A 15,018-nucleotide genomic window follows, 5' to 3' on the forward strand; every position below is an offset into this window, starting at 1 on the left:
AAACCTATATATTTCCATTTCAGCAATACAGTATATGGATTTTGAGAACTATAGAAATAAAATGTGTTTGTAAGAACATATAAAATAACCACACCCGATGAAAACTTCTTTATTGCTAATTGATTTCAGATGGGGTAACCACAATTGGTCATTAGATATAAAAGTGAGGGTCTAAACACTGGCAATTTCTTTGAACATGGACCAGGATAGACAGCAAGGAATTGGAAGAGCTCGTGGACGAGGGATCCGTCAGAGAGGTGGGCATGGGATCCGTCAGAGAGGTGGGCATGGGATCCGTCAGAGAGGTGGGCATGGGGCCCATCAAAGGGTTGGTCATCGGAGAGGGGGAGGCAGAACTGTTGTCTCTAATGAAGTCCGGGCCATCATCGTTGATCATGTGGTGAACCGAGGCCTTACTATGGCAGAAGCTGCCAGGTTAGTTGAGCCAAATCTAAAAAGATCAACTGTCAATTCTATCATCCGAACCTTTCGCCAAGAAAACCGGTAAGTGTGGAAGATGTATACTATTACATTCACAGTAAATTGTAATGGATGTTAGTAACATGTTACAGTATTTGTACAGCATGATCTATTGATAGTATTCTCTGTTCTATGCTTAGAATTAACAGAAAACCTCATAGTGGTGGTCGTGGCCGTGTGCTGACCGACCAGCAAGAGTTGGCAGTGGTGGAAATGGTGAGGGCCAGGAATGATATACGGCTGTCAGAAATAAAGCAGGCAATTGAGGAGAACAATGACACCTTTGCCAATGTGGCATCCATCAGCCTACCAACAGTAGCCTGCCTTTTAAAGCGGTACCAGGTATCAATGAAACACATTTACCTGGTGCCTTTTGAGAGAAACAATGACCGGGTGAAACAACTAAGGGCTGAGTATGTTCAGGTACAGCACTATGCTGTATATTGTTTTACTGTTACTATTTGAAGCATCACTTGCATCATATGTATATTGGAACAACACTGTAAAAAGAACTAACCAAATTATATTTTTTAGAGGGTTATGGTGCTTGACGCTGATGTGAACCATCACAAGTACGTTTTTGTTGATGAAGCGGGCTTTAACCTTGCCAAAACTCGTCGCCGTCGACGTAACATTATCGGCCAACGGGCCACTGTCCAAGTGCCTGGACAACGTGGAGGAAACATCTCTATGTGCGCAGCTATCTCTGAAGATGGTGTCCTAGGACGTAGGCCATTACTTGGCTCCTATAATGCTACACATCTTATTGAGTTTCTCAATGAAATTGAGCTGGCCTGTCAAGGTGAAGGGGTCACATATGTAATTGTGTGGGACAATGTCAGTTTTCACCACGCAGAGGTAGTTCAAGCATGGTTTCAGACCCATCCTCGATTCATGACCCTTTACCTGCCTCCATACTCTCCTTTCCTCAACCCTATTGAGGGATTTTTTTCAGCATGGAGGTGGAAGGTCTATGATCGCCATCCCCTTGAGCGTGCCACCCTCCTTCAGGGCATGGATGATGCATGTGATGACATCAATGTAGACCAATGTCAAGCATGGATTCGTCATACCAAAAGATTTTTTCCAAGGTGCTTGAACAATGAAAACATTCATTGTGATGTGGACGAGAATCTATGGCCAAATGCTCAAGACAGGCTTGAGCCAAATTAATGAAATGTGTGCACTAATTGTTATGTTTTGTTCTCATTTAGTTACATTATAGAAAATATAACTATGTTACAATTATATCTGAAAAATAAAAACGAATTTGCCCAAATGATTGAGGATGTCTTCATTGATCCTTCACTTGATTACACATAGGAGAGATATTTTGGAAATGATAGATTATGTAAATGTATGTAATGTAAGTGTATTGCCTAATGTGTAACTGTGTAATATGTATTTTATAGTACTGTAGCATATTAATTTCAGCACTTCTAAGGCTGATTTGAAACATGTATCTTGCATTGTTTGCTGTTGGATGAACTGACTGTTAAAAGTACTAAACTGAAAGAAGATCATACTGTTGTGTTTCGGTGATTAAACCAAATGTTCTCATTACATATTACAATAATCTTGTGTTTGAAACGATGATCATGTGGACTGAAAACATTACATCAGGTTTTGAAAGAATGACTAGCTGCGCTACAAGTGTGATCAGTTTGGATATTTGTACTAAGAGTTTTGAAAATGTACACCTTACTTGTGAAAATAGTACCAAAGCGATTAAAAAAAACTGTACCTTGTCCAAAACATGTTTGTTAAAGGCAAATCTAGTAGAACTATTAACTTGAACACAAACTACCTCATCTTGTTTAAAAACCCCCGCGACAATCAGCAGATTAGCATTTTAAGCAGACAGATATACCCCGGTCTTTCTCGATTCTTCATGGAGAGTTTTAAAGATGCAACACATCTGCCTTTTGGTTATTTACTTATTGACTTTAAAGCTACAACACCAGAGGACTACCGTCTGAGAACAGGGTTATTTTCAGGGGATTGGCCTGTCGTGTACGTTCCTAAGAAAGTTTGATCATGTCTAAACGCATTTGTAGAAATGTACCACTTTTGAAGATGATATTTAAGGCACCAGCAAGTCAACAAAAAGTTATTTTAGAATCAGCATCCACCGACCTCATTCTATCACTTTGTGAAATAGCGCATAATCTAAGGCGTGGAAATATACCCTTAACAGAATCGCAGCTCCGAAAAGTAGCCAGTTCTTAACCAGTCTAATTGCATCGAGACAGGGTTAAACAACATGGAGCATGCTCAGAAGTTTTTTCTGGTGCCACAACATCAGTTAGAAAAACTGCGAGAATCCAAAACGACTAGCACCGAAGTAAGACAATCTGTTGAAAATGATTTGGACTCATCGATTCGCAATATACTGTTGAAGCCTGATATGGATTTACATGAGAAAGCTAAAAGATACTCTGCCATTTTACAAAGATTTTTGACTGTTGTGTGACAGGGGGAGCTTGATACAAACACACTGACTTTAAGTCTACCCGGGTCTGAGACTGGGTCTGATGTATTAAATGTGACTGAGACTAAGCAAACTGTTGACTGAAATGTTGACCTTGTTGATGAAATTTTGGATAATGTGCCTGCGAGGCGTAGAAAGAATGTTGAATATATTCTTAATAGAATGCATCGGTCTAAAGATTTGACTTCATGGAATTCAAATGGTGAATTCGTTTTCAAAGGAGAGATAATCAGGGGCTCCCACCTGTTGGATCTTGTTAAAAGTGTGACAGCAACCAATAAAATTGCTGACGATAGAAGACTGTTGGGGTGGTGGGTGTTTTTAGAGGCCATGGCATGTCTCAATATGCCTTTTGTAAGCCTTAAAATCAATTTGTATAAACAAACGTCTGGAGACACAATGGATGTTTTAGCCACACCCCCAGCAACTGTTTTTCAACCAACCAAAGCTTTCTTTGAACCCCCTATCTCGGACCCCACAAAATGGCATCCTTTTTAATGTGTTTTTATTTCATGCTTTTTTATCATTTGTGATCTATTGTCAAAGTGTATGTTTTACCTTGAATAAATGTTGTATGAAAAATTCTATGTAAACATTGATGTGGTTATACAAATGGTTATATTTTTGAATAATAAAGTTGACAAACACGTGATTTGCTTTTCTATTTCTTCAACAACCATGGCACAAATTAAACGATTCACAAGACTGAGCATGTTGTATGAAATTAAACATTTGCTTATCAGGCTTACTCTGGTACATCTTAGGTACAAACTTTGAGACTAGGACATCATCCATCCATCCATCATCTTCCGCTTATCCGGGTCGCGGGGGCAGCAGTCTAAGCAGGGATGCCCAGACTTCCCTCTCCCCAGACACTTCCTCTAGCTCTTCCGGGGGGACACTGAGGCGTTCCCAGGCCAGCCGGGAGACATAGTCCCTCCAGCAGAAGCTGCACCGATCCGTCTGTCAATCTCCCGTTCCATCCTTCCCTCACTCGTGAACAAGACCCCTAGATACTTAAACTCCTCCACTTGAGGCAGGCACTCTCCACCACTAGGACATCATTTTCTTGTAAATCATCAACATAAAAAGACATAACATCTTTATAACTCAGACCTTTTGTCATTAGATAGAGAAAGAACACACAATGTTTCCCACACGTGGTTGAAACCATGTCTTGTACAGGTTTGCAGAAAGGCATTGATTGACTTGGGAAAATATGTAAAATCCGGGGGGTTTCCAAAACTGTCATAAAACCTTCCAATGCCATCATCCGTTATGTAAATAGCCAGCCAGTGCTCCCCGGGGTGATTGCTTGGGTGTGTATTAACAATCATCATTGATGCAACATCTCGGACTGGCCCCCTAGGTAGTTGGTCGCTTACCAGAACACCATAGAAATGGGTCCTAGATGAAAATTGCTTCACCACACTAGTCAACTCTGCGGTATTCATTTCCACACCGTTTTCCTAATAGTAGTCAACCATGACTTGTCGCCAGTTTGACACTTCAATAATTGAGTCAAAGATTGAATAAACAACCAAATTAATTGTGTGGGGTAGTGGTTGTCTGAACATCATCTCAAGTCGTAAATTCCCTGACTTGATCAAGGACAGGTGCTGACCACACTCCTCGTCGGGTGCGCAGTTGAATGCATAAAGGGCATAGCCGTGTAAGAAGTCTGACCTGTCAATAGCCAAGGCTTAGTCCTTTAGGTGTTTTCCTGAAGCTAAGGCCAATTGGTAAAGTTCACGCACTGCTGACCCTGTTGTGTAATTTGGTTGGAATGGTTTGCTAGGAAATTGCTGACCATTTTCATGCATAGCCATAAATTCCAAATTATAATGTTTGAAATTAAATGGATTTTTTGTGTAACTTCCGGTAAAACTGTCATTGTCCACCAATCCGATTACAATACATTTTGGTAGACGTCTCAAAAATAGGTTTACCTGGTTGCAAACGCGACCCCCAGTCGGTAAACAAAATGTCTTCATACACAATCTTTCAATTGGGTACTTGGCATTGGTTGAGAGTAATGCTTGAGCGTGTCCAAGTTTCACGGCTGGCAAAACAGACACTTTCTTGACAAATAGTGACGCTGATAATATATGCAAACGATAACACACATCCCCGACCCCCATAAGGCAGAACTCATCTTTACCGCGTACCATCCTAACCTTTATATCAACGCCGTTTAACATAAGTTTCTCTTGAAGTAAGATATCGCTATGAACAGGGCCAATCATTTCAAATGTTGTACTATCCGCTGAATAGGCAGCCCTTTTTGTAAGTCTTTGCTTTCATCACACCATGACGCCGCTGCGTCGCATACAACATCCTCATTAAATTTGTCCATGTATTCATCCCTGTTCTCACTCAGTCACTGTGTGATGTTCACCTCCAACTTGAGCTCATGCAGAAAGTTCTCAGCGGCCTCGTGAACATCAGTCAGCAGTATGTGAAAACCCGATGCGTTCAAAGCCTTAACCAACACATGTTTCAGTTGCGGTGTTAAAACTGTCGCCACAATGTCATCATATGGGCCTCAAAAAAATACTCAGGCTCTTCGAGACATGAATGTCTTGTCTGGCTCAGGTGGTCCACTTCACATCCGATGCATGCTTTGTGTGGAATAACCCCAACAACGTTTTCCAGAATCATACCCATTGTTGCTTTGATGATCTTTAAAACTTTTGGTACAAGGTCCATTTTGTGATAACTCTTGTTAGCATTTGAAATTTATGACAGATTAAGAGGACCTAGCTGATCACCAATCCGGTCAATCCAGTGGTAGTTTCTTGCTGGGTATGCTGGTGGAATTGAGCTGTCTGGGTCAGTGGTTCCGTAGAAGGCTTCAGGGTTGTCATCCCAGGTGTCACACAGCCAGTCCTCGGCCTTGGGTTCTTCAATCACCGCTTGGTGGTATTCTTGAGACATGTTTCGTAAATTCTTCCTACTGCTTGATAGTCTCAGGCGGTCTGTCTGTTTTTATGCTGTGTTGAGGTCGGTGTTAGCTTAAGGGGTCAGGGTCTTACGTCAGTCGATCTGCCCGCAGTCACAATCTATCCCGCTGACATTTTCTGGAAATAGCTCCAATCTAACAGAGTCATACTCTTTCAACCCCTCGACAACTTTAAACAGTACATCTACTGTATTATGTGGTCCTTGTTTTGGCCCCAAATAAAACACTTTTCGAAAGGTGGCCCAAAATCCGGCATTAAAAATCATTTGATCGGTCACACCAGCCTTAAACACATGGCCTTCGGGTAATTCATAAAATGCCACCTCCGGCAGCTCTGGGTTGAAAATGTTTCCACCGATCCGACCATCATCCATTCCCCATTCCTGTGCCAACATATCCTGGTGTAGTTGATGGATTCGGGTTTAACTCTGCATCGGTTTTTTCGGGGCTGGCATGTTGATTGTATCTCTGCGGTCCATCTGTAATTTCTTACCAAATTGCTGAGCGGCGTTTAAGATATTAGCTTTCACTGGTGTTTCACCCAAAACATTGATCGTAGCACAATCCTCCATGTTTTGTATTGTGTATGTAAGTTTGCTCAGGCAAGACTGAATGACCATCACCGATGTCTGCGTGATTTAAATATGCAGACCACGCCAATCAACCCATAAAACATGAAAGGTTAACAACCACCGATTGCACCACTTGCCAGAAGATTAAACACTGGGGGTTTTAGATCTGACGAACACCATTTGTTGAACATCAAACAACTTACCGCTGACACAACACTTATTTATTGCCTGGGAATTTAACATTCCGGAATCCTAAGGGCCATTTGTTAATCATCAAACACAACCACCTGTTATAACACTAGTCTGTTTTGCTCATTAGACGTTGAAAAACATCAAACACGGACACATCAATGTAATCATAATTCACAAAGTCACCGGACATGCGTACGTCACACCTGAAGTCCCGCCCATACACACATCATACAGGAAGTCCCACCCTACAAACCGGATGTCCCGCCCACCGTCACATCAATATGGAAGCCCCGCCCTCCAGGGCCATAAATCACCATTCTGACACATTATACCCTACATTAACTACTCTCGTGGTCTAGCAGCGTAACGGGTGAGAGTCGGGGTGCCCGGCTTCAATGATGTTAGGGATTCATCAGTACAGGTACCCATGCTTAAATTTTGAACTCAGGAGGTAAGGGCACATTCTGGTAATATGTGTTATGGCACATTTAAAATCTGCAGACAAGGTTACAGTCTTGAACATCTCACTTACGGGCCGACGGGTCTATTAAGGATGTTAAGGCACGTTACTTGAGATTAAAGTGTTAGGGCACTTCTATGAATTAGGGCGCGGGTATATGTGTTAGGGCACATTAAGTTAAAGTGTTTCTGGCATGCTCACGTGTAATGAGTTTAATTAATAAATATAGTTTTGTTCTGCTGCGCATGTTTTTGCTGCTTTTGATAATGCGTAAGCGTTGTGGTACATATTTGGCGGTGAAGTTAATGTTTCTGCTGTCTGTGCATGTGAACAAATGCATCTTTGAGAGTTATTAGGTTTTCCGGTTTTTAACTACTCACGAGCGGGGGAGGATTTAGGCTCCGGGACTCAGTCTCCGGTCGTGCACGGTTAACCCGCTAGGAAATGACTCTGAGACACCAGGTTAATTAACCAAAGACGAGCTCCTAAAGTGTGATGGCAATTTCATTTATCAGAACTCTTAAAGGAGGAAGTTCAGAGACAAAATTCTCTTGGCATAATTAACAGTTTATTTGCAAATAGAGAGACGCGTCCAACGCTTACAAACATAATCATCCGAGGAGTCTCTAACTTAATACATGAACAGTCATCAGTACTTATAGGGGAAAAAGGGGTGTGGTAAGATGCTGTGTCACATATGGTTTACCCAGAGGGTGGGCTATCCCCCACCTTATCCTTCCTGCCATAATATTTATTTTTGTGTTTACCTAAAGGGGCCAACTGACCTTACTTCCCCAAAAGGACCACATTCTTAAAAAACAAAGGACTGGCAACCTTTTTGGTCTAGGCAGGAGAACAGATGGTCAAAGTACCTAGTGATGCTCTGATATTATACAGACGTGTGTCACAATCAAAGTAAAAATGTATATACCAGGTAATAGAAATATTGTCTGGTATGTACATACATTTCCATAACACAGGCCATAAAATCTCAATGTCACACATTGAGAAAAACTGTAATGACAGATTCATTTTACCATATCACAGGCACGGGCCAGCATGTTCAGCGATTCTTTAGAGCAGGCATAATTTCCACACCTATAGCCAAAACCTGAGACATTAATACACACTGCCAGGATTCTATTACTAGAATGGCCATAGCGTTCCTTCTGACTGTTCATACTTTATTTGCATATCATTTCAATAATCAATATAAAATAGAAGTGGATGTGTAATGTATTTTTTACTGTATATTCCAACTTTTTTGGAAAGGAAAGAAAAAGGTGCAGTGGTTTCTTAATTTTATCCAGAGCTGTATGTACCATTTGTAAAGAAAACACGAGTGAGCAGGCAAAACACGTGTTTTATTTCTTATGGGATTCATATTGAACTATAGCTTATAACAGAATGGCACAATCATATAACAAAACATGGCAACAAAGAAAAAAAATTGTCTGTATACCCTTAATTTTTAATATTGTGTATAGCCTCCTTTAGCATCAATGATAGCGTGCAGTCTTTTTTAATAGTTGTCTATGCAAAGTCTTTGGTCGTTTTGCATGAAACGCACATTTGAGATCTCCCCAGAGTAGCTTGATGATATTAAGGTCAGGAGACTGTGACATTTTTTGTGACATTGGCGCAGTAAAGGCTTCTTTCTGGCAACTCGACCATGCAGCTCATTTTTGTTCAAATATTGTCGTATTGTGCTCATTGGAACAACCACCATACTGAAATAACCACCGTACTTCCAAAGCAAGGCTTTGGAAGTCTATTTTTGCCATTTGGGTGATTTCTGTAATCATTATGATTTAAAAAGGAGTCAAACAACTATGTGATGATAAATGGCTTCATATGATCAGTCATATTTTACATGATCAGTCATATTTTCCAAATCAATGCCAAACTTTCACAATTTCTGCCAGGATATGCAAACTTCTGAGCACAACTATATGTGGTGGTCTACATCGATGCACATATTGTAACATTTACATTTTGTAATAAACAGCTTGAACGCAATATATAATACATTTCCACACATTTTGCACATATATAAATAATACATTAATAATGTTGTGACAATTACAAAATGTGGGAGTTGGACTTGTTTTAATGAAAATGTAACAATATGGTGCATTATATAATAACCAACTAAAATGGATGTCCTCATCTGTACAGTTACAATTTTAACAATTGAATAAATTAAACATCCCAAATATTAAATAAGACCCCTATGACCTCTGTGCCCCCCTTGACGTTATAGTTCACCTAAATAGCCACATGAAAGGTTTTTATTTCTAGCAGGGTTGACTACGGCAATGGTGTTATAACAGGTCTCCCCAAAAAGAGCATCAAAAAGCTTCAGGTTATTCAAAATATTGCTGCTAGAGTTCTTACAGGGACCAAAAGGTCAGACCACGTCACCCTGATTCTTAAGTCACTACACTGGTTCCCTGTCTGCTTGAGGCAAAACTTGGTGAGTGCCAGGGCTAACCTTGGTGAAGCAACCCATGCTGTGCATCTCTGGACCAGACTCCCTCTCCCTCCCTACCTGTCCCTCCCTATCTTAAAAGTAGCCTAACCCACAAAAACATTTGATCCAGGACTCAAAACCACATTGTTCATGGATGCTTTTAGTTTAGTTATTTGGGTCCTTGAAAAATGTTAAACTTATTTTAACTACACCACTATTCATTTACTCAATGTTCTTCTAAATCAAAGGTATTTTCTTACAAATAGTCTATGAATGTATCAATTGCCTCTCTTTCATAAACTGTCATTTAATCAAGTTGTAAAGCACCTTGCATTGCCACAGTGTATGAAAAATGTGCTATGAATAACGTTTTAGCATTGCCTTGGAAGAGGGAGAATAAGTTGTAATGTCTATCACTGGCCTCTAGTTGAAAAGCAACATGTTGAAAGGTATGATATTGCAACCCACTCTCTTCCCTTTGCGTACATATAACACGGGTTTACATTTCACAATTTTGTGCTATGCATACGCCAAAGTACTTTTTTGCGTGCAGTTCAGACGCGATCTCCTCCAATTAAGAACAATGGTGAATAAATGCGATATTAATGTTTTACCTTTACCCTTTTACGTTCTTTCAAGAAAAAAGTTAATCTACGGCTTTTAAATGATTAGTCACACTTCGGGAAATCCGTGCCTTGATGATGGTGACGTCAAATAGGTTTCAGTTGGTGCGTGTCAATGAAACAATTTTATTGACCACCATTCTTATTAATGGGAGGAGATCGCATCTCAACTGCACGCAAAAAAGGACTTTGGCGTATGCATAGCATGACATTGTGTGAACCCGTGTTATATGTACGCAAAAGGAAGACAGTGGGTTGGATATTGAGTGTGACTAATATGTTATTTCTCTGCAAAGCATTGGATTTATAGTTTCTCTCATTTAGAGTTTACTCTAGAGTAGATCAAATGTTTATGCTAATAACCATGTGCTTGTTAACATTGACAACAGAGCAGATAATATTTGTCTTAGAATGTTTCTGACAGGAAATGTTTTTCCTTCACTCTATTTAAAATGTAGAGTATTCACAGGAAAAGTTCACATATTGTCACGTCCTGGCTGTGCCCCTAGCCATCTCTGCGCTGGGCTCGGGGCATAGCCAGGACAGGACAGGAGGTGGCCTTTAGCCACCTCTAATCCTTTTTTTTGGTTTCCCCAATTGGAGGCAGGTGTTGGTTATTGCCTCCAATTGGGGACCCTATTTAAGTTCAGTTTGTAGGCCATGTTGGTGTGGTTCATTTTGGTTTGCATGTTTTTTGTTAAACCCACGTCACTGGTTGCTGCCTTTTGTTTTGTTGGAGTCCTTCTATTATTTTATTAAAACATGGATTATCTTCAATACCTCTACTCTGCGCCTGTATCCTTCTCCTCCCACAACCGTGACAGAATGAACCACCAACATGGCCTACAAACTGAACTTAAATAGGGTCCCCAATTGGAGGCAATAACCAACACCTGCCTCCAATTGGGGAAACCAAAAAAAAGGATTAGAGGTGGCTAAAGGCCACCTCCTGTCCTGTCCTGGCTATGCCCCGAGCCCAGCGCAGAGATGGCTAGGGGCACAGCCAGGACGTGACACATATTTTACAAATTGCCATGTTTATTGAATGTTACTTTGCTATGGTATTTTTTTTGGTAAGGCCTGTTAGAAAGTAAGCCTATTAGGCCTACATACATTTACAATGTGATCATCACGACTGCCATCTCTCACACCACACGTCCATTTTCTCGCCCAGTGAGAGTATTTAATAATCTAATAGTCTAAATGTTCATCCAAAGTGTTGTTAACGATTACAGTGTGGTACATATTCTTTGTGTAAATTTACCATAATTGGGCATTGAGGGAATAAAGCATTTATATATGGAATTTACTGTTCCATATTGGTCTTTTGTTGTACAATAGTTTTTGACTCTTTCTGTATAGTCAAAATGTACATAATCCTTAATGGCAGAGCTGTCTGGGTGCACACATGCACGTGTGTCCTGACATTTGTGTTAGTATAACACTGAATGTCTTGCTGTTGAACCCTCAAGTACAGTTCCTATGAAGCTAAGACATACAGTGACACTTGATTTTTGGCCAATGAAAGATACAGTTTCTTCAGTACATTAGAATCTTTTCATTCAATGCATGAAATAAACATGGTGGTTATGTTATAACAATTTTCAAGCTTGAAGACAAACGATTTGGTTAGTGATTACATAATGCACCATGTTATTACATTTTCATCAAAAAAAAGTCCAACTCCCACATATGGCAATAATCACTGCATTATGTAATAATTTATTAATTACAAATTGCGTTCAAGCTGTTTATTACAAAATGTGTCAGATTAGTACAAAATAAAGGAGATATTATTGTGTACATAGAGAAAGTCTTAGATTTTTGTGTTCAGCTCATGATAAATGGGGGCAAAAACAAAAGTGTTGCATTTATAATTTTGTTCAGTGTAAGTAGCAAGAAATACTGCCCCACATGGTCCAACTCAAATGACACAACCTGTCACTGGGGTGTGCTGCTGCCATCATCTCCTGCCGGCAGTCAGTAGGTCGGCGAGGTGGAGCGCCGGAGAGGGAGAGAACAACCGTCACAGCTGGACCTCCGTGGAGGCGGATACGGGAGCACGGAGGAACAGGGCCTCAGCCCCAGCAGCTGCTTGAAGGAGGAGACAAACTACCTGGTTTGTCGGTTGTGGGAGACGACGAGTGTTCTGGCTCTGGAGTCGGAACCCTGTGGAGACGGATCTGGGAGAAGAAGACCATGGGCCCCAGCAGCTTCTCAAGGAGGAGAGCGTCTCGCATGTTCTTCCCTGTCCAACTGCCCAGTTTTCAGTTCCAGAGCCCTCCCTTTCCATTTCCCATTTAGAACAGTGGCTCCTGGTTTTGTCAGCCTGTTTAAGGTTCAGAAAAGAATACAGTTTCTTGTAAGTTACAGTTGCCTTCCCACTACTGTGTCTCACCCATGTTTCATGTTTCCCTCCTTAGGCCAAAGACAACAGGTCCCCTGGCTGAGGCTAGATCCTGCAACAGTCTGCCTCCTCCTTTGGACGTTGGGGGGCAGCCAACCTATGTGGTTCAGAGTCTGCTGGATTCACGACTTCCAGGGGAAAAAACTCCAGTATCTGGTGGATTGGGAGGGGTAGGGCCTGGAGAAGCAGTGTTTGGTTCCTGCACGGGACGCCCATTGCTGAGTTCCATCAGCAGCGGCTAGATTGGCCCACATCATCACCTAGGTGTTGCCCCAGGGGATGCCATCACTCCGCTGCAGGTGCAACGCCTGGAGAGGGGGTTACAAAATCTGGTCTGCCTGATCCACTCTCAATCTTCACTTTCTGGTCTGTGTCTGTCCATTGAAGAGGTGCACACAGTGCAATGCATTATAAAGTCTGCTGAAAGGATCATTGGCTGCCACCTTCCCTGTATCAACATCCTACATGACTCGAGGACTGGAAGGCATACAAGAAAGAATCATTGACATATTTCTATTCCTGAGGCTAATACCCTTTGCTTTCCTGAGGCGAAGGTACAGGATATCCCTAGATTACTTCCTGATGCCATAACACGACAACCACTGGCTAAAGCTGTGAAAGTACATTTGGGTCTAACAACACAAAATTGGCCAGATCTTAAAAAGAACTTCAAAGACATAAATGCTCATCTTTAAGCTTCAAATAAGTGTCAGATTATTTACGGCCCTATGCCACCATTGGTACCCAATTGTAGTAATAGATGTAGCTGGCTGTGGGCCCTTCATTTTTGGCTACAGGACAACTCTTAATCTATCGGTACTGTTTTGTTGTTTATTTTATGCATTCTGGAAAGAGAAAATGTACTATAGGGATTCACCTAAATAATTTTGGTGCATATATATAACAGAACCATTTCAAGGTTGCTCTGATACTGACTAATATCAGCCTCTCCACATGGTATATTGAATCTTGAATATATTGAATCTCTACTGTATTCAGATCCAGAAATGTTTCAGTCCATCTAAGACAATTTAAAATATTTACTCTTAAGGTTATTACTCTTAGTTAAAGGCCTGGTGGGGCTAAAGTATTAAGTATATGTATATGTATATGTATGTATGTATATTCAAGTGGAATGTACAGTATTGATGTGAAATTAATGCATTTTCCATTACATATGGCAATTCTAAAAGTGCATTGGAAAATGTAAAGATTTACAGACAATTTACAGGTATTAAGTATAATGTATGTAGAAGTGAGATATATAGGTTTGGCAATTCTCAATGGCATTCTGAATTTGCAATCGATGCAAAATGAAGGAGCAGGGTTGCATGTGCAGCTGAAATGCATGGTTAGCAGCAATTTGCAATGAGGTATGTGTATGTAAAAATTAAGCACAGTGGCAGTTCTAAATGTGCACTGTGCAATGTGGGCAAGTTTAAGGTGCAACTCGGCATGTGCAGATGAAATACAAGAATGACAGCAATGACACGTACCAGTAGATAACCAAAACTGAAAAACCTTATCAGGCTTGTAAGGCAGTGACATTTATATTGTCTATATTAAGTTATGATACTTTGTGTAGTTTATGCTCTGTTACATCTACCTATAGCTATAAAATTGTTTTCAGCATTGTCAACCATTTTGAATTTTTGAAAAAGGTTGAAAAGGGCACAAGCAGGTTTACTTAAATGTTTAGAGTTTGATCTCTAAATCGATTTTTTTTTTAAATATATGTATGGGTAGAGGACATGTCCCCTGATATTTAGGTTCTTACAGATACATGGTTAATTATTCAGTCTAGGATAATGACATTGACATCCGTGGTTACCAGAACTTTCATTACTTAGCTGTATTCCTGATCCAGACCTGGCTATAGAATTCTTCTATTAATTTGTATCTCAGCCACTTAAATTTGAAAACAGATCCTTGATTTTCTCTAAGACTCTGATCTTTTCAGGAGGATAAATCAGGCTTGGAACAGGGTAAGACAGAGTGATTTCATAGCTGATTGGGATTTTTTTTATATTACGACATTCTCTGTCGTAATTCTAAATCAAGCTACTTTCTTAGCTTCAGACATAAAGAAAAGGACTTCCCTTCTTTAGCAATTCATTTCTGACTCAGAGAATGTCAAAATAAGTGATGGTCTAATCTAAATTATTAGATTACTTACATTAATTGTAAAAGAAGTTCATGATACCTTGGTGACTGTTGATACAAAAAAATCTACTGGATCTAATCAACTTTAATCAAAGATGTTTAAGGTTGCAGCACCTCTCCCGCTGACTCAGTAACTCAAATGTTTTATTTTATTATTGAAAAAGATTCCAAATGTATGGAAAATGGTATATGCAT

General features: G+C 40.4%; 1 protein-coding gene across 1 annotated transcript; it reads left to right on the top strand.

Moving 5' to 3' along the window:
* Nucleotides 1–213: 213 nt before the first annotated feature.
* LOC114839618 lies at nucleotides 214–12,557 on the top strand. Its single transcript, XM_034293633.1, has 5 exons — nucleotides 214–504; nucleotides 621–903; nucleotides 1,015–1,282; nucleotides 1,436–1,521; nucleotides 12,234–12,557. Exons 1-5 carry the CDS (start codon nucleotides 419–421, stop codon nucleotides 12,555–12,557), a joined length of 1,047 nt encoding a protein of 348 aa, XP_034149524.1. The 5' UTR covers nucleotides 214–418.
* The last annotated feature ends 2,461 nt before the right edge of the window (nucleotides 12,558–15,018 follow it).

This window comes from Esox lucius, chromosome 8, assembly GCF_011004845.1.
Source record: "Esox lucius isolate fEsoLuc1 chromosome 8, fEsoLuc1.pri, whole genome shotgun sequence".
Taxonomy (NCBI): Eukaryota; Metazoa; Chordata; class Actinopteri; order Esociformes; family Esocidae; genus Esox; species Esox lucius.

Excerpts from the sequence above, each read along its gene's own strand:
- LOC114839618 (XM_034293633.1), top strand. The coding sequence starts at position 419 with ATGGCAGAAGCTGCCAGGTTAGTTGAGCCAAATCTAAAAAGATCAACT. Across the intron at positions 505-620 it reads ACCTTTCGCCAAGAAAACCG|AATTAACAGAAAACCTCATA; the intron begins GTAAGTGTGGAA and ends TTCTATGCTTAG. Across the intron at positions 1,283-1,435 it reads AATTGAGCTGGCCTGTCAAG|CATGGAGGTGGAAGGTCTAT; the intron begins GTGAAGGGGTCA and ends GATTTTTTTCAG.